Source organism: Dendrobium catenatum, unplaced genomic scaffold (assembly GCF_001605985.2).
Source record: "Dendrobium catenatum unplaced genomic scaffold, ASM160598v2 original_scaffold_215515, whole genome shotgun sequence".
Taxonomy (NCBI): Eukaryota; Viridiplantae; Streptophyta; class Magnoliopsida; order Asparagales; family Orchidaceae; genus Dendrobium; species Dendrobium catenatum.
In genome coordinates this window covers 25,311-46,732 of record NW_021533925.1, presented here as the reverse complement: position 1 = coordinate 46,732, position 21,422 = coordinate 25,311, and the positions used below count along the sequence as shown (strand labels likewise).

Sequence of the window (21,422 nt, the reverse complement as noted above, 5' to 3'; positions counted from 1 at the left end):
TTTTCAATACTCCCTCTCTAATCCTTTATCAACATGAAATACATCAACAAAAAGCATACACCATTGTTACAACCTTTTCAAATGTTTAGTGAGAACATCCATTGACTAAAATAAAAAGATAGGGCTTAAGCAAATCTTTCTGATGTAATCCAATTGAAATAAGGAAATACTTTTCAAACTACCTGCATTAAACACAAGTAATAGCTCATACATCTATCTTTTGGCCCAAATGCACTTGAAAAATATTATCATTTGAACACAGTAATTCCCTCTAGCCTTAATAAGAAGAAAATACATCACAAGCATACACTATTTCAACCTTTCATGTTATTAAAATTAATAAATAATCTAGTTTAGACATTAAACGCAACTCTCATAGCCCTTCTTCAATAAAAGATATAAAGAAGAAGGAAAATCAGAGGAAATAAGGGAATCAAAACAAAAACTATTCTTTAAAGCAATAGAAGCACATAAATCTGCAACTTTATTGCAATTCCTAGAGGTATGATTAAAGATGACCTTATTGAAGTCGTGAAGGAAAGAAATCTTCTCAGAAATTTGGTTGTTCTTGGGATTCGTCACTGAATCTTGTAGAAACTTGATGACATTATAGTTATCGCCTTCAATTATTAGCCCTTTGTAATCAAACATCCACTCTTTGATGAAGTCTCTTAACGAAAAAATAGCTTCAAGTTCAAGTTGATTGATGTCCCAATGAAGTCTCTGTTTTCCAAAGGCGAGTAACAGTCTGCCCTTATAATCCCGAGCAACACCTCCAACACTGGCTAGATTTGAGTCTAGTAAAGATGCGTCCTCATTTATTTTATCCAATCTAGAGGTGGGGGATGCCAAGAAGTTTCGAACTCACGATGGAGGGAAGCATCCCAGTTGACTAGCAATGGATTGTTACTGGTAGCAGAGAACAGAGTGGAAGCAGCTGCCACCGAAACAGGCATACTATTTTTACCATGCTTAACATCATTCCTACAATTCCAGGAAATGAAAACTGTTGTACATTAAATCTTGACAATATTCACATTGGAGCTGGTGAGGTTACAGAGCTGATGTAGGCAGTTATCAAGCGAACAAAAGACTAGAATACAGAACCCCAATGATCTAAGCATATTAAAAATTTCAATAAGAAATTTACAGTGGGTGAGGTTACAGAGCTGATGTAGGCAGTTATCAAGCGAACAAAAGACTAGAATACAGAACCCCAATGATCTAAGCATATTAAAAATTTCAATAAGAAATTTACAGTGGATTACAATATGAGACCCATTTTCCACTTCAGAACATCCACGAGCACATTTATCACAGTTGCTAAGTTTTCTAAAATTTAAGAATTAATTAGTAGGGATAGCAAACCTACTAAGTCTCCACCAAAAAAGCACAAATCTAGGTTTAAGCTTCAGTTTCCACAGCCACTTAGCAAAACCAGCATCATCATAAAAATTCTGAAACTTAATACTTTCAAAATAAGCTAATGAAGAAATGGATTTACCAGAAAGTTGGCAGAGCAACTCCAAGATATCTTCTTCCCCTTCATTTATAACACAGTGGTGTATTATAAGATCAATCATGCTGCTATTAAAAAATTGTGAGAGCTTAAGAAGATTCCAGTTTATGTCTTCAGTGATGAAGTTTTACAGCATTAGATTTTCTAGTCCATTACAGTCAGCTACCATAGGCCATTTGTTGAAGCATATGTCAAGTAACCAAATGTCAATCATTACATTAATATTTGCCCCATTAACAATCTTCCACTTGAAAATTGGTTTGAGAGAGGAGGCTCCATTTAGAATTATTGCCCGAGCAGCAGAATGACCATAGGTTGATTTGTCACCGTGAATGACAGAGCCATATTTAGCTGACATACTTATATAAAAGAGAGGAAGGATTATGAAAAAGCCTCCAAGCAAGTCTTGCACGTAGGGGTCCAGCTTTTTTAACAGCTGAATACATTCCCATTCCATCGTAAGCTCTAGGAGTGCAAAGATTATCCCATGTAATGTAATGAAGACTTTTATGTCCTGGCTTGTGATGCCATATATAATCCCTGCATATTCGATCTAATTAAAAAATAATACTCTTAGGGATCAAAGAATGAGTCGAAATAAAGGTAGGCAAGGATAACAAAGAAGTCATAGATAAAACAAATCTTCCAGCCATAGAAAGAAATTTAGCACCCTAAGAATTGAGCTTATCAAGTGCATGATCTACCACAAATTCAAAATCATTTTTGGTCAAAGTTTTGAGAGCAATTTTGGTTCCCAAATATTGAAGCTCGTTTACCACCTTAAACCAAAATTTATTGCCAAGTTTCCATTTTATATCAGCTCTGCCAAATTTTCCAAAGAAAATTTGTGATTTGGAATGATTCAAGCTTTGCCCCGTCCAGCTGCAGTAAACTTTTATTAACTTCATCATAGCTTTCAGTTGGGAGGAAGAGGCAGTACCGAAAAAAAGCACATCATCGGCGTATAATAAATGAGTAATTTTAGGCGCTTTTGGAGAGGTTTGGATGCCCAAAAGAGATCCTCTTTGCTTGATAACACTTGAAAGAAGTTGAGAACACATGATAAAGAGATAAGGTGGCAATGGGCACCCTTGTCTAAACCCACTTTTTGCATCTATCCAACTAGTGGCTTTACCATTCAAAAGGATGGAAAATCTTACATTAGTAACACATTCCAAAATGAAGGATGAATATTTCGCTGGGAACCCAAACCAATCAAGAACATGCACCAAAGTCTTCCAACACATGCTATCGAAAGCTTGTGCCATGTCAAGTTTAACAGCCATAAGACTTTCTTATTTTTTGAAATTTTAAATTTGTTGAAAATTTCAAGGGCAAGAAGACAATGGTCTGACATGGATCTACCTGGTATGAAGGAAACCTGCTCCTCTGAAATAAGCTTGGAAATGCAACACTTTAACCTGTTAACAATCATAGTTGAGGCAATTTTATAGATAGTTTGACATAAACTCTCTAGCCTTATCAACATAAAGAATACATCAGCAAAAAACATACACCAGGTTACAATCTTTTCAAATGTCTTGTGAGAATATTCATGACTAAAATATAAAAGATATGGGCTTAAAGCTAATCTTTTATGTAATCCAATTGAAATAAGGAAATCCTTTGTCAAACTATCTTGCATTTGAACACAAGTAATAGCTTCTACATATATATCTATTGCAAATGCACTTGAAATATTATCATTTGAACACAAGTAATCCCTCTCTAGCCTTATCAACAAGAAGAATACATCAGCAAAAAGCATACACGAGGTTACAACCTTTTCAAATGTCTAGTGAGAACATTCATGACTAAAACAAAAAAGATATGGGCATAAGGCTGATCTATGATGTAATACAATTGAGATAAGAAAATACTTGGTCAAACTACCTCGCATTTGAACACAACTAATAGATCCTACATACATAGCTATTTTAAATGCACTCAAAATGTTATCATTTGAACACAAGTAATTCCTCTCTAGCCTTATAACAAAAAAAATATGTCAGCAAAAAGCATACACTAGGTTACAAACTTTTTAAATGTTTAGTGAGACATTCATGACTGAAATAAAAAAGATATGTGCTTAAGGCAGATCTTTGATGTAATCCAACTTAAATAAGGAAATATTTGGTCAAACTACCTTGAATTTGAACACAAGTAATAGCTCCTACATACATATCTATTGCAAATGCACTCGAAATGTAATCATTTGAACACAAGTAATCACTCTCTAGCCTTATCAACAATAAGAATACATCAGCAAAAAGCATAAACCATGTTACAACCTTTTAAAATGTCTAATGAGAACATTCGTGACTAAAATAAAAAAAGATATTGGCTTAACGCCATGTAATCCAATTCAAATAAGGAAAAACTTAGTCAAACTACCTAGCATTTGAACACAAGGATTTTACCTACTACAAAGAGGAGAGCCTGGGACTAGGGTAGAGGAGGTGGAGTCCGACGGGTGGAGAGGGAAGTTCAGGGCGTGCGACTCAAGGAAACTGAAGAGGAGAAGGGTTTGGCTTCGGGTCGAGATCTTCGGCCGGAGGGAGGTTGTCGGCGCCTGATTCGTACACAGGATCGAGGAGCGATCGCGAGAAGGGGCGAGCGTCTGCAGCTGGAGAGAAAATGTAAAGAAGTGAGGAGGAAGGCTTTGGATGGGTAATTTTAGGTCTTTTTTCAGCGATTTTCAGATGGTTGTGACCGCCAGTAAATAATTACTTAATACCGATGGTTTTAGCCGATTCTTAAGGTGTCTGTATTAAGTTAAACTGGTGCCACATCCTGTTGTTATTAAAATGTCACTAATTTCGGTTGCAATTTATTAAAAATTGCCGTTTAAATTTGGCATTCAAACCGTCGGCTTAACCGCCAGTAATAGCTAAATTTCCTGTAGTGTTACTTGCCATAGCAATTGATAACCATTGTCAACAACACTCCCATCAATGAGCAAACGGTTGTTACCTGGGATGGCTAATTTACGTTTTCCTTTAGGAACTTTACTATTCAGTTCTTCTCTATTTTGGAGGTAGTTAATTGGTATATATACTTGTGGTTTAAAAAATTAATATCCTCTCCGGTTCTCTTCTTACACTTTGATGACATTGATTGGAAAGCTAATGATAGCAAACTTTCTTAATTCACGATCTATCAACATTCTGCCTTCTTGCTCTTTCTGTTTAGAAACTTTTAAGAATCATAGACACCAGTTTTTTGAATGTGATTATTCCTATTTGGAGATTATTGCACTCTTGCCATGCTTGAACAATTTCTTGCTTAGGCTGAACCTTCATCAAGTATTTGAATTTTGGGATAATTGTCCTTTGTTTAATGCCAGTGAGAAGAACTTATGTTTTCTTTTCATTTGTTGTGCCATTTATTATATTTGGAGGGAAATGAATAATAGAAAGATTTCTTAGCCTTGGACTAGTCCTGCCTCTGTCCAAACCACAATCAAGAATGCTATTAAGATGAAAACTAGGAAATGAAAGTATTTTGACAATCTCAAGGATAAATTCACCTATATTTTTTGCTGGTCTTCCTGACTCATTCTAGACTGGTCTTCTCTTTCCGTAGTTTTTAGCGGTGCTGGATGATGATGTGTGTAGCCAACTATTTGTTTGTTGGGTGACTACTTCTGGTGGCCGATCAATTTGGAGCCTTCAAATTTGGTTCTCATGCCAACCAATTTTTCTATGGCTGGCCCTGTGGCAATCTGGGCTCCTCACGCCTGATGATTTTTCTTATTTTTGGATGTCGGATGTTGGCCAATTTTTCTTAGTCCTCTTTTCTCTCGCTTCTCTCACCTTTGTTTTGTGCTGTTGGGAGATTGCTGTAGGGTTTCTTTTCATCTGTTCCCTCTTCAAGGTTTTTGATGTATTTTGTTTTGTTCTGGGTATAGTTTTGTAACTAGTTCTTTTAATATACGGGCTTTGCCCCAAATTTTCTCAAAAAAAAGTGCACTGATGAGTCAGTTTTTGCTAGCTGATGATAACAACAGAAAAAAAAAAAGCAAACTTATATTGTTATCTTCAAAGTTTTGTACTTATTAATTAGCTGTGCTTGCCCAATCCAAAAAGATCCAGCTGAGCGTTATGGAATCGATCACTCCACTTATTTAATTATTGTTGCAAATCATTGAAGATGAATGGTGGCTTATGACCTACCCCTTGACAGTGATTTTCCCTTAATTATAAATTCATAGCTATTTTGGAGGCTTTGGCAGCATAAAGCATGTACAGTGTTTGCTGAAAAGGACTCGTTGGTGTCCTGAATGATGTGTTTTTCAACAGAAATGTGATTTGAGGGACATATTCTTACTGTCCGCACAAACATATGGAGATTAAGCTGCCAAAGCGCAAGCCAAGTGCAATCAGATATTAATTTAAAATTGTTAATCTATTTGAATAAAACAAAATTATCTTTTAAAATCGATGAAAAAGATAATTTAATTTTTGTATAGTGAAATGGAATGCTGGAGCAGCACAATTTTGTTTTAACAAAGGAATGGCTGTTGTAGATTTCTCCAACAAATCAACCAAGTCAAAATATAAAGGTACAGGAAATTGCTGGAATAGCGTTTTTAATAGGTTTTTAGAATTACCTGATGCAGTATTCGGCTTAAAATTCCATCTGTCGAGTTCTAAAGCTCCAGTTTCTCCATCTCTTGGTTTGGATTGGTCGATCCAACAAACAGCACATTCATTGGCATTGTTTGTTCTAACTCAGTAAATAATGGAGGCTATAGAGTTCAAATAACTATATCACAGATATGCACACCATGGAAAAACTAAGGCCTTGCTTGGGACGGCTTTCTTGTTGCTTTTTAAAGCAGCTTTCTATTATAAAAATTTTAATTTTTGTACTTAAAAAGCTACTTTAAGAAGCAATAAAAAACCGTCCCAAAAGAAGCCTAATTCTCACCGGAACAAATGCATATAACCATGTGTGCCCGTTAACAGAGATAATGAGTCTATGAGATAATAAACACATGAAATAAATGACTATTCCATGATGCTTCCTCTCCCTCAGGAGCTGCTATAATGTGAAGAAATCCTAGCCGAACCCTCACTTGTTGTCGTCTTCCTCCCCTTTTCCGGCTCCGCCGGAGGCCAGGAGAGTTATTTTTTCTCCTTCTTTCATGATGGATTTTCTTCCCTCTACTGATTTCCCCCCTTTTTTCCCATCTAAGAGACCTTAATAACTAGCAAATCTCGCATGACCTTCCTTAACTAGAAACAACTCCTCACAACCTGCAACCTTCCTCCAATGATTTTCCCCTCTCATATATGTCTACTCTTGATAAGGTTGTACATTTCTCAGATGAGCAAATCTTTGAAGGCTCCAGTTAAGGAATGGTGATTATCCCTTGTTTGCTACTCCATTGGACGTCGATCCTATTTTAAAGCACTACTTTGGCCAAATGTAAAGCTAGACTCATAAAGGTGCTCTTAATATTCTCTCTCTCAATGAAGGCTTCTTCCTCCTAAGATTCTTAAAAAAAAAAAATTACAACATGGCCTAGACTAGGATGCTATTTTTTTCCTAGGTAAACCCTTTATTTTACCAAAATGGCCCCCACAATTTAGACTGAAGCGGGAGCAGTTCTAGTCCATCCCTCTATGGATCAAAATTCATGATTTACCCCTTTTCTTGTGAGAATCTAGAGGAGATCTCTGAAATAGCTAGCATACCTTAAGACCTAGAACGTAGTTTGTCCATGCATAGCAATATGATGATTAAGATTATGGGGTCTTAAGGATATAGTTTAATTAGAGTTAGTGAGGATCCTAGCTATTGTTCTAATGAGCACAACAAAGATGAGTAGCAAAATTGCTCTGATCAAGAACAACCATAGCACTAACCCTTTCTAATGCAAAAAAGTCCTTTTAAGGAATCATAGGTTCAAATTTCATAAACATTAGAAAATTTTTATTCCTCCATTTTGAAGGTTTTACTTTTAAATTGCTAACACCTTTTCTATTAATTCTCTAAAAAACATAACAATCTAGTAAGCCATAGTAAATTGAACATAGATTGGTTCTAGTTTGTTGCTCATGGGATCAACACTCTATTCATCACTTTATTACTTAATACGATAATGTTCTAAATAATATTTACACCAAAGATAGATTAAACTTTTGTTAGAAATTTGAGCAATGTGTGTAAAGCTTAAGAATAAAATTCTACATTTGCATAAGATAAATAATAGTTGTATCATTGTGTATTTTCCAGTCACTCCTCTACCCCTAGCCTTGATGGTTACACTTTTAAATTTTATAAAAGTTCCTAGGATTCCATTGGGCGTCATGTCTATTTTTTAGTTAAATCCCACTTCCTTTCCTGTCATCACTCTAGTAGTGCCAAAGCCATAAATATTGCTTTAATCCCCAAAACTATTCATGCCCATGCTATTTCAAACTTTGGGCCCATCTCACTTTGCAACTCCTTTTATAAGATGATTGTAAAAATTTTGGCTAATAGTATAAAACCTCAAATGCCTCATTTTAAACACCCTAGTCATAGTGGTTTCAATTCTAAGAGAATTTCACTAATAAAACCATTCTAGCAATTGAGCTGCTTAGAGAATTCAATAAAAAATTTTTATTCCAAATTTGTTATATACAAAGCATTCAATATAATTTCAAGTGGCTTCTTGCATAGTGGCTTGATAAAAAGAATTTCCTCCACTCTTTGTCTCTTGAATCAAAGTGCGTAAAAGGGTTGTTTACTATTCAATTAACATCAATGGGGATCTTGAATGTTTTTTTAGTTCCTCTTCTCAAACTAGGGCAAGGATGCCCACTATCTTCCTATCTTTTTTGCATCATCATGGATGGCCTTTCAAACCTTCTAGATAACCTGACTTCAGCTCATAATTTCTATAGTATTAATATTGATGGCAAATAGTTATCTCACTCGCTTTACATGGATGATCTTTACATTTTTAGTAAGGCCAATGCCCCGAATGTTTCTTCTACCAATGGCCTCTTATATCACTTTTTTTTCTTATTCTACCTTCACATTAATTATGCTAAGAGTTATATTACCTAATATTCTAACACATCCAATGTCATAAATATTTGTAACACTCTAAACATCACTATGGCCTGTAATCCTATGATCTACTTGGGCATACCTATCTCCACTAAAATATCACACATATCTAAATCTCAGTCCCTCATGCAAAAAATATCTCTTCTTCTTCACATAAAAAGGCTAGATTGTTATTATTTTAAAGAAGGATTCAATATATTTAAATTACTATTCAGAAAATCATAACATATTAAATATACAATTCTGCCCAAAATTTGTTGCAAGTACATTGACAAGTTATGTGCTAAATTCTTTTATCATGGTAGCATAAATGCTAGAAAGTTACATCTCACTTCATGCAAAAGACATGCATGCCAAAAATAACTTGGTGGTTTGGGCCTTTCCACCATTCATTCCTCTTACTATGTATATAATTATTCTCCTATTTCTCATTTATGTAATATTGATAACCCTCTCACTATCTAGTATTGATATAAGCATTGTTCCTCTTGGAAGCCCAATTCTATCTAAACTTTTAAATCCTAGAAATCTTTGAAATTTCACCCCAGAAAATATCATATTCAATATTCATAAATTGTTATCAATCAAAATAGGTGTCGATAGAGTTGTTTCAATATGGGAGCATGACCTTGTATTTTGATGAATATTAATATAATTTGATGAGTATTTTCTTATTCCTGCTTTATACATTGGATATGTTTTTTATGCATCACTAACCATTACAGGTATAACTTACACCAAGCAACATTGAAGAATCAAGAATGATATTGTGAATATTTTCTTAATGTTGCTTTATATCATATAGTGAGATTCACATAAGAACTCATTGGAAGAACCATGATTCATCCTAAATGATCTGTGATTTTAAATACCTAATTATACTAGGTCATTATATATCGTATAATATGATCTTCAACATAATCAAATTAATTATATTATATGATTATAGTACTTAATTCTAAAATTAAGGTTATTTAAGAGCCCAATTTATAAACTCATCACATGTCTTGAGTGAAAGATTGCTTGAGCAAGCATAGACTTTTTTTTTTAGTTGAGGGCCTAGAGGTTTGCACTTCACAAGGGAGGGTGACGTGCTGAGGTTTAGATAGAAAGTTTACCTTGAGGGAGTTAAGGGTTATGAGGGGATTCACACTGTTACTCTAACTTGCCTGCACCTTGGGTCCTCTTATTCGGTTTTAGTGGAGATCATGGAGAGGAGCTATAGAAATAAGAGTCTTAAATGCAAAAGTTCTGTTAGCTGAGGAGGCTAGGGATCTACATCTCTTCCAAGATGGGAGGCAGTAGGAGGGAACAACACCTCCATCAAAATGAGGAGCTAAAGGATATATAACACCCCTGTTGGGCTAGGAGGTAAATATAGGGGAATACCTAAAGAGATCAATATCTCTTCAATAGTGACGAAGTAATGGAGGCATGACATCTCTGCCATGCTGGGAGGCAGAAGGAGGGAGATTCTTAATAGTTTTTAAAGGTCATTGTTCACCTGTTCAAGGGAGAAGGGCTTCTCTGCCTAGTTATGTGTTAAAAGTTAGTCACTTATAGGGGAATACCTAAAGAGAAGGACCTTTGTTGAGTGGCCATAGTTTGAGTTTCAATGAACTAGTATAAATCAAATTTATGTACTCTTCACTTTCTTGTGATTTATTATCTGATTTTGCTTATTTTTGAAAGATTTATTTAGTTTACTATTGTTTATTTTGGTGAAAGAACATGTTAGTTTACTTTTAATTTTTCTTATGAAGGAATTTTGGGTAATAAATCTCTAGTTAATGTTTTTGTTTATAAAATTAACAAAAAAGAAAAAAAATACTAATGTTTTAAAAGTTTAAAAATAAAAAAATAATATTGTTTTCTCTTGGGTTTATTTAAATAGTTTAATCTCTTAAATAAATTTCGTATATCTCAATTTTTATCTTAAGTAAAAGATTATTTAAAATACCAATTCACCCCACTCTTGGTGTTCCATAAGCACTTTCAACTTGTATCGGGGTAGGTTTCTCACTTTTTTGGGTTGCACACCTTGAGTTTAACCACATGGCACACTTTGGTAAATATTAACACTTTGGTAAGGTATTTTATTACCCAAAACTTCACTTTTTGATAATATTCCTTTCAATTTTTGGAAGATTCATATGTTGATTATTTTATAATCCATTGATTTTTGTATGTGGCATATAATTAGATTTTATTATTATGTGCCTTTTAGAATTGTGAAAGGGTTAAAATAGATATTTCCTTTACTAAATGGTCCTTAAAAGATCATAATTTAGTATAACTAAATGCAAAATGCCTAAACTATTTTTTATGCTTTAAAATCTAAGGATTACATGCTTGCTTGTACTGATATTTAGGATAGGCTTTATATAACATATGAAACAACTAGAGAAGTAAAGCAATCACTTGTGTATCTATTATTGCATGAAATAAAGTTTTCCTCATGCAACCTAATTAATCAACTTCTAACATGTATATAAAGTTTACAAAAATCATTACATCCTTACAAAGTTTGGGTAGAGAAATTCCTAACTCTAAAAAAATTAACAAAATCTTACATATTTTCGGAATCTTTAGATGCAAAAGTTATAGTATTTGAATAAAGAGTTTTAAATTATTATTCTTTTTATAATCTACTTGGCTCTTTGGTTACCTACGAGCAAAAGGTGAGTTAAAGACATGCTCATGCATGTGAATGAAAAAAAGGAGAAGGCAATATCACCCAAAGCTATTGAAATGGATAACATGGAGTCTGGTTCAGACATAAATGATGACATAGCATAAATGACTAGATAATTCATAAGATTTCTGAAACACAAGCAAAGTACCACTTTGATAAAAAATGAGATAAAAACACAAAGTCATAAAAGTTTTCCAGTGATGTTGTTTATTATGAATGTGAAAAAGCCAAGTCATATCTAATCTAAATGCCTAAACATCAAGTGTCCCAACAAAGAAAAAGGTGAAGAAATTTTTTTTTGAAGGTGTTTTCGGTTATTTCTTATTCAGGCTCCCTGAATATCTAAGCTTAAGAGGACATAACTAATTTATGTCTCATGGCTAAAAATAGCACTAGTTACACTAATAATGATTAGCTATGTGTCATATCATATAATGAATTATTCTCTCTTTTAGAACAAATGCATGATGTTCAGAGAAAATTAAAAAAGTAGCATTCATATCTTAAAAGAAAGCATTCAACATTCCAAGAAAAGCATACCAATTTGTTTAATAATTATTCAAACTTAAGAGTTGATCATATTTAATAAGATTAAAATTATGAATCATTAAATAAAGAGCATATTTCATTTAAACAAAAGTATGAATTCCTAATTGAAGAGCATATTGAATTAGAGGAAGCATTTAAAGAATTAGAGGAGTTAGAATTAAAAATTGATAGTAATCAACATGAAGTATTAATATAATCAGGCATATATAAAAGTGCAAATGAACATTTAATAAAGAAAATAATAGTACTTAAAGAAAATACATAAGGGCCTATACACACCGAAAGGCCATCTTAAAACATAGCGTGCACCACCATATTTCGAAAGAATATATCATTCCTTATGTAGATTAGTGAATCTATTTTTAGGAATTATATGTTATTCTTATGGCACATTAGGGCATATTGGACTCATTTGCACACAAAAAATCCAATGTAGAACATATTTAGTGTGGAGGTCCAAAATGTTATCAATAAAACATAACATACATTTATCGCAATATAAAGGGGGACCAAAACTCACTTGGGTTTTTAAAATTAAACTATGATTGATGTTAAAGGTGTACTGTATCAAATGGTTCAGTGAGAGAATGGGGTATTGAGACAACAGATTTTTAATTTCAAGGAATCATTACATGCTATAACTTTTATTTGTGTGTGTGTGCGTGTGTCTATATATATATTGTAACTTCTATGTTTATATTTTAATTATTTTATTACATAGTTTTGTAATTATATGCACATGTATTTTGTTGTTTATTTTTATGATTTATATCGATGTTGATTTATTCCATATTTTAATATTTTTTTAAGAGTCATGTCAAAATTATTTATATGTGCTTGTACTTATGAAATTATCCATGGTCATTCCACACATAACCGTAAAACAAACTGTAGCTCATACTATATAATATACACATCATACTGTACATTATAAGTTGGATCTAGCCATTAGGGACTAATAATTTTTAAAATCACTACTTAGGATAATTAATTTTTATTGATGATATTGTACGAACTATTCATAATATTGTATAATATATATGGTCAACTAGTCTTACTAACGACTCCTCAAGATGATCAAAATTACACAGATCATGTTGGATGATCATTGATCATACTGTATGATTTTACCTTGACTATATGTTGTCGATGAGATATTTTGGAAGGAGTTGATCAGACATTAAGATTCACTGATCATACTATATGATTTAACTGAACCTATAAATTAGAAGGATATTTTATTTTTTTCCTTCACAACTTCAACCAGATCCCTATTACAACTTAGTTTTCAAAACTATGTTTTTACATCATGTGAGTTTTTAATGACACATATATATTATTGTTGTGATTACTATTTCTCCTAACATACATTGGATATATTTTCTTTGTGTTTTTTGTGTGTACTAACATTTCAGAGAAATTATACTCCAAATTGTGGAAAACTTCAAGACAAATTAGAATAGGGTTTCAATCTTAAAAACAACTTTAAAAGTCTCTCCCTCTTATATCTAGAAGTGGACATTCTACAATAAGAATCACCAACCATCTAGGCTACTAAACAAGCAAATTACGTCCACGGGGGCCGCCACATGATTGCTTTTATTTCATGATCATGGGAATCCAAGCCTTTACAACTTTTCACATATAAAATATGCATGATAATTCAATCAACTGCTTGACAAATGTATAATAGTATCAGTTAGAAGTTCAACATTGGAGGTTGATCGGTAAAATTATATCTGTGGTCGTCAATCTCTAGAGATGTCGGTAAAATTATATATGTGGTCGTCAGTCTATAGAGATGTGATGATGATAGTGTGGTGATGAAAGTCGGATGTCGACAATTGGGTGGTAATGGTTTGACAATGGGTATTGGCTGGCAAAAGTCCAGTGGTGGTGGCCACGAGATGTTTGAAGGTAGAGACAGGACGGTGAAATACTCGACAATAATCGGTTGGGGAGGGGTTGTTGGCAATGTTGGTAGGTAGATACCTGAGATTCTTTAGGCCTTAGAACTCTCTTAAATCTATATTGACTGATACCCTTTCTTTTATGTAGTGGGGGTTAATTTAAAGATTATTAAAAGAACGTGCTTAATAAATATGTAGAATATCAACAGCTCTCTATCGAATTCCATTAATAATTTACTTGATCACGAAGCATTCAATCACCATTTATTTGCCTTAATGATGTTGAACTTGAGCAATCTTGGGCTAGTTGGATTTGACTCATCAAGCCACTTGATACAACTATAAACATGCCTCACTTAGAGATCATTTGCTCATTCATTTAAATTATAACATTTTTAAAATTTTATTTTGCACTTCAGCTCCTTGATTAGTACTCTGATTAAACAACTTTTGTGTAGGATAGTTTTTATTTTTGAGATGTTCATTTAAACAAATCTTCACTTGAATCAAACTTTTAATAGTCCCAAACTTAATTTTTAAAGTTTAAATAAAATTTATCTTGATTCATGCCCAATAAAAAAAAAATTAAAAAAAGATTGAAAATTTTTAAAGTGCATTAAATTTATTTTGAATAAAGATATCTCATCAAAATTTTTTATCTTATCTACACTCAAACTTGCTCAGCCTCACCAGCAAAATAATAAAGCATATATTGGTATGTTTTCCAAAAAACACAATTGAGTATATATTATTCAGCGCAGAACGGGTTAACAATAAGACAAGTTCCTTTTTATTTACATCAACAATATACAAAAACAAACCATTCTTTATGAAAATATTCAGAACCCCATTATATAAATTACATCCTCACGCCAAAAACACAAAATTAAAGGACTCCTTCCCCCTTACCAGCCTGCTAAACAAAAAATCACCTCACAAACTTTAAAAAACGATACAAAAACAAAAAACTCATCCCCCTCTATTATTCATATCTACAAACAAAATTACAGGTTAGAGGAGGCACGAGGTGAAAAACCCCTCGAGACTGTCATAATTTTACAACAAGGAAACATTTCATTTTTTTTTTCTTGTTCCCCTTGGATCTCAAAAGCTCTTCAGTAATTTCTTCTTTTACTTTATATCTTTCTACTAAATCAAGTTAATCCTCTTCCTCTCTTCCTTTTGTACGGATCTTCCGTCAACGAGGAAAAGAGATCGCCGGTGCGGTTAAAACGCCGGCGAGCTTTTTAAGCGACGGCGGTGATACTGCATCCACGGCGGCCGCCGCCACCGAGGCAATCAAAACCCTCGATTCTGACCGCTGCCGGCTTCAAGGCAATATTTGTCCTGGCGCAGTTACCGGAGTTCCGTGGCGATATCGGTGACGAGGCGGCGATTCCGCCGGCTAACGCCGCCGTCAAGGGCGACGGAAGTGGACCGACTGGCCGGTTCTCAAAGAACAGGGCGTCGTGCACCACAGGATTCCCAGCTCGGCTTGGCGGGGAGCCGCAGAAGAACGGAGGTGACATCGATAAGGATTCCCCTCCCTAGAAAAAAAGCATATCATAGATGATTAAAAATTACACCTTTTTGACGATTTTGATCAGGAACAAGAAATGATTTTTACTTGGACTGAGAAGCAAAATTATTTTTTTTAAGGATTTGGTATCATTAAAATTATACCTTTGGTAGAAAGTAATCGACGAACTCTAGGCCGGGCTTGGAACCGCAGGGTTCCGCTTGATGGCTGGAGGAGGATAAGAAGAAAATAGATCAGATATTTCAAGAAAGAGACGAATTACGAAGGGTAGAAAAAAATAAGTGGTAGAAAAAAAAATACCTGGTTTGCCACCGGAGAGGACGAGCGACTTCGGGGGCAGGAAGATAACCTAGCCGGCGAGGTTTCGGGCAGAGAACCGGTGATTTGCGGTCGCCGGCGCCGAGATGTTCACGGGAGGCAGCGAAAGCGTTCGTCTGCATAGCGTAGTTGTTCATATTTTCGATAAACTCCTCCGGATCTGCAGTTAGAACGACTGTAATGAAAAAGAAACGGGATTTAAATTAAATCACAACCGAGGAAACGTAGGATTTTAATTGTTTTTGGAGGAAGACAAGGGGCATATGGCTAAGAAAGGCTCAAGTGTTTGAGGCAAATCCAGAGAGAGAGAGAGGAACCTTTGCTGCCTCTCTTAGAAAAGACGATAAGGCTGATAACGGACGCCCGAGCTCACAGAGCGAGAGTGGAAGGAGACGAACGAAAGGGCTGAGACGGGTATCTTATAAAGGAGATAGGAATCAACCTAGCTTTTAAGTCGATTTTGTAAGCTTCCATTTGGATGATTTTAATAATTTGATATTTAAATTTTATTATATTTATATCGTGCAAGCAAACAATTATCTTTTTAAAAACTTTTCAAATGATACCTTTGATATGAAAATTCAATTTTTCCACAGCATTAGAGTTTTTGTAAAAGCAGGCTTTCTTTTATTGATAACAATTTTACAGCAAACTACTGAAATGTTTATACAATTTTGAGCAGAAATCCAATAAAGAAAACACAAATTTCAGCAAAAACTTACAAATAAAACTCAACGCGAAAGAAGTAAAGAAAAAGTTCTTCAACTTTTCCTTACCTTCTGCAAGTAAAATAAAAAATGAAATTTACCATTGCATTTAAGCGAACGGTGCTTTTCTACAGCTTGTTAGGGCTTGCTCGCATTGTCGAGACACTGGACCGCTAAAGCCCTTAAAATCCCCTAAATACTAATTAAGAAATCTAATTAACGTAAATTATCAGTAATTTGGTTGTTCGCGGCGACAAGACGCGTGATATGATCCAGCTAATACAGAAGTAAACGAGATATGACGACCGTCGGAGTCCACTCGTTTTTTCGATAATTGTCGAATTTTTATTCAGTTTTCCAATTTTACTTCCTGCTGACCCTTTCAAAATTCAGCAGATTTTTGAAAAGAAAGAACCTTCTACGATTTTGACACAGAATCTGGTTTAAATAGGTCGCAGCGTCACAACCGTGTTAACCTTTTTAGAACTGACCTGCGTGGAGCTAAACAGACCTAGTGTTGTTTGAATTACTTGTTTGCTTTAAAATTGGTAATTTGAAGGAAATTTTTTCGTTTTTGTTGTTATTTATGTAAAAGAGAAAATTGAGATGGAGGCATTGTAGTTTTTACAAAACGGTGATGATCAGCAGAAATTATTACGTGCGGTTATTATACTATATAGAGATGGATCATGATGTGTCACATCACCCGGTACACAACAACAATACGCCGTTGTAGTACAGGGTAAAATGTTGACGTGGCGTGTCATGATTCTCCTCTGGATGATTTTCGGTGATCATTAGAGGACAATTTTTGTCAAATGCATTGTGTACTGACAAGAAAAAAATTAGAATTTTGATTGGTCAGGGCCATTCGCTCATCGTCTAAAAAAATAACAATCATATTTTTGATAAAATAGTTAAAAAAAATCATGCTATGGCTATGTAGTTATTATAGTCTAGTAGCTGAGAATTTAAACTTACAATTAAGAGATGATGAATTTCATATCTTGTATATACTAGTGCGTGAATTCGGGATTAGTTCTATTAAAATAATAATAATAATAATAAACTATGAATGCTTACTAAGTTTGCTGGAATGAGTTAGAACGATATATAATTGCTGGCATGCATTCCTAGTTTCCAATGAAATTTGATAGCCTTACAACTGTTGAGGATATAACGTTTTATGAAGTTTAAGATCCATCATTGTAAATAATTTGAACCATCATAGCATTAAAGAGGCATAATTGATATGCCATTTGCAAGTTCATCTGATCAAAATTGAATATGTTATAATTTAAATTTCATTTTGAAATAGTATGATTTAATGAGATAAATTCAATGAATCAAAGAAAGACTGGATATGATCTCAACTAAGTCTAAATTATGTACTCAAATGAAATAATTCAAAACTACGAAAGACTAATTGGAGTCTAACATACTCCAAAATATTGATGCTCATATTAAAAATGAGCGATTGGATAAGGAGAAACTATGATGTCAAAAAATTATTTTATGAACAAAAGTAAACGATTAAACTTGTCTAAGAATCTTCTAAATATTTGCAAAAATGATTGAAAACAACTCCATAATTTTTTAAATAGGCCAAATTTCTAGAAATTGAAGAGAGCCTCTTAAATTGAATGAAATCCAAGATTCATAATATAAATAAATAAATAAAAACATATAAGAGTTTAGAGCTGCATTCATTATTGGGTATTGGTTCTAAGATTGACTATATTTATCACCCAATCTTGATACCTTCCATTATCCCCATCTTGGCGCTAGCCATTGACTAACATCAACTACATCATCCTCACAACCTTGCATAGGTTGTCAATCTACATTTACACGTGCATTTTTGGTTATTTTGTCTCCCCTTAATGTTAAGAGAGCAACTAAATTAATCACCCATCATCTTTGAACTTCTAACATTCACCATTAATTGTCTTTCAATACAACAACATCATCATCATCATCATCTAGCCTTTGTCCCACTACATGGGGTCGAGAACATGAATCCTTTTTCTCCATTGTGTCATGTTAAAAGTCAAATTCTAGTTTAAATCTAATAAAGAAATACCATTTCTAATGTTTTCTAACCAAGTCTTTTTAGGTCCACCTTTACCTTTCTTAACATAAGTCAAATATAATACCTCTACTTTCCTAATCGGGTCATCGGAAGGCCACAATTTTATGTAACCAAACCATCTAAGGAGACTCACTCTAATCTTATATTCCACTGGCGCTACTTCAACCTTTTCACGTATATGCTCATTTCGTATCATATCTCTCTGGGTAAAGCCACTTATCCACCTGAGCATCCTCATCTCTGCAACACTTAACTTAGTGTTATGCTTCTCTTTTAATGGCTAACATTCGACACCATTAAGCATTGCAGGTCTCACCACCATTTTATAGAATTTTCCCTAAAGTTTGAGGGGGACTTTTCTATCACCCAACAAGCCCGATGCATTCCTCTACTTCAACCATCCAACTTGAATTCTATTGATAATATCCCCATCTTTTTCACCATCAATATGTACAATAGATCCAAGATATCTAAAACTTGTACTCTTATTAATGACTTGATTGCCCAAAGTCACAATCTCTTCACTAGGTCTATTACTACTAAAATTACACTCAATATATTCAGTTTTAGATATACTCAAGCGAAAACCTTTAGACTCTAAGGTTGACCTCCATAGTTCAAGTTTACCTTTAACTCCCTATCTAGTCTTATCAACAAAAAGAATATTATCAGCAAAAGGCATACACCAAGGTAAATCCTTTTGCAAATGTCTAATGAGAACATCCATGACTAAAGCAAAAAGATATGGGCTTAAGGCTGATCCTTGATGTAATCCAACCAAAATAAGAAAATACTTGGTCAAACCACATTGTGTTTGAACACAAGTAATAGCTCCTGCATATATATCTTTAATGATTTGAATATAAGCATTGTAAACTCTTGTCTTTTCAAGGGCTCTTCATAGCACTTCTCTTGGAACTTTATCATATGATTTCTCTAATTCAATAAATATCATATGTAAATCATCCTTCTTCTCTCTATATTTCCTCATCAAACCTCTCAATAAATATATGACTTCCATAATAGACCTACCCGGCATGAATCCAAATTCATTTTTGAAAAACATTAGTATCACACTACCACCTACGCTCCATAACTCGCTCCCATAGTATTAAAGTATGACACATTAACTTATTTCCTCTATAATTCACACAATCTTGTCCATTACCTTTATTCTTAAAAATAAGAATTAACACACTCATTCTCCACTCTTCTGTTATCTTTTTAGTCTTCAAAATAATATTAAAAAGTTTAGTAAGCTAAGAAATTCCTTCATCTCTGTTGACCTCTCTTTAGCCCAAACTCTTGGTCAAAGAGTTTGACTTGGTCAATTTGACAAAGCTAGGTCCCAAGACCCCTCCCAATCAATTATTTGGGTCAAACTAAGTCTGTTGAGCACAGGCCCAAGCCCTGGGTAACCCTAGTTGACCAGGTTAACCTAGGTTGACCTAGATTGACCCAAACTCTCCATACTTGATTTTAAATCCAATTCAAACCTTCTAGGCTCAACCTCTCATCTCCCTTGTGTCCCATGGGGCAGACCAAGTCTCTTGAGCTCAGACCTATGCTCTGGATCAACTTGGTTGGCTAGATCAACCAGGGTTTACCCATATTAACGCCTTTAGCCTATTTAACCCCAATTTGATTTCAAATCAATTTCAAGCCCTCTTGGACTCAAATGCCCACTTCACTAGACTAAATGGGTCAGACCTAACCCATTGGGCCCAGACTCATGCCCAGGTTGACCCGGTCAATCTAAGTTGACCTATTAAACTCTTTTTGAGTCTTAATTCCAATCCTAAACGATTCAAGAGGTTCTTTGGCTCAAACCCTAACCTCTCTCGACCTAATGGGCCAAGTTGACCAAGTCAAGCTTTGACTTGGTCAACCTAAGCCTCATGAGGTCAATTCGATCTATTTAATGCCTAATTAAAGCCCATTTAATGCCCAATTGATTCCAAAGACATTTGAATTGAAAACCATGGCCAAATCTATTGGATTTTCCTTTTAATTGACTTGTGATTTGATCCTAACCATTGTTGATAGGTTTGGAATGTTTAAATAGAAGAAATTAGGGTTGATACAGGACTTTTGACTCTTGCTCTCTCTCATAGCAACCTCAGCCTATGAGATTTGGTTTGAGAGCTCCCCCCACCCTCCCCTACTATTTCCAAGGCAAGACTGACCGGTCAAGGCCACCGGCTATGATCCTCCAGCATACCCGAGATGTTTTCCTTCCTAGGCTTCTCCCTTTCGATCCAAGATGAATGAAGGAGCGGGATAACCTAGGAACTTTTTCATAGACAATCTACAAGCTCAACAAGTTCAATATCTACTGAACCCACCGTGTGGATTTATATATATCACAAACCCTAATTTAGGGCACTTAGATTCAAATAACATTTTATTTACTACGTCTTAGACTGAAATATTATTTTCCCATGAATGCTCTTCGCTCGTATGCTTTGTATTTAAAATTTCATCATGTTTGAACCATTAGATCGAGAGAACGAGGAGAAAACCCCATATTAGGGTTCAGTTTACGTAGGTTTCCCTTACGTACGATCAGAACTATTGATCTCGCGATCAACGGCACTAATTCTACTGTTCCATGGTTTGATCTGACGGTGAAGCTTGGTCTTGCGGTCTGCGATTTCGCCAGGCGAGATCTGGAGCGTCCATCCAAACTGCTGGAGATTCAACGGAGTAGCGCATTGCTGAATCGGATAAGTCAGCCGATGAGCCGTCCGCCAATGATTGGCAATGATTGCACTATCATGCAATCATTGCTAATGATTGGGAAGCGCGTGCTCGAGGACCGTGGATATAATTTGCTTGCGATGTGTGCCCCGCCGCCACCATCGTAGTTTGAATCCTCAAACTTGAGGCCGCCAGGTGTCGTTCAGCCTCGAGTTTTATTTAAAATAAATTTTAAATTATTTTAAACCTATTTTTAAATATGAAATTATTTAAATAATTATTTAAAATTATTTTTAAATCCAAAAAATACATATAATATATCAAAAT

At 34.5% G+C, this 21,422-nt stretch overlaps 1 protein-coding gene across 2 annotated transcripts; it reads right to left on the bottom strand.

Annotated features, from left to right (window-relative positions):
- Positions 1–14,505: 14,505 nt before the first annotated feature.
- On the bottom strand, positions 14,506–16,074 carry LOC110114773. Of its 2 annotated transcripts, none has more exons than XM_020847767.2 (4): positions 15,914–16,074; positions 15,579–15,771; positions 15,422–15,485; positions 14,506–15,285 (listed from the first exon to the last, which is right to left on the bottom strand). In XM_020847767.2, exons 2-4 carry the CDS (start codon positions 15,731–15,733, stop codon positions 14,986–14,988), a joined length of 519 nt encoding a protein of 172 aa, XP_020703426.1. In that variant the 5' UTR covers positions 15,734–15,771; positions 15,914–16,074; the 3' UTR covers positions 14,506–14,985. The 2 variants fall into 2 exon arrangements, with proteins under 2 accessions (XP_020703426.1, XP_020703435.1); XM_020847776.2 differs by having other exon boundaries at positions 15,579–15,756; positions 15,914–16,069.
- Between the last annotated feature and the right edge of the window lie 5,348 nt (positions 16,075–21,422).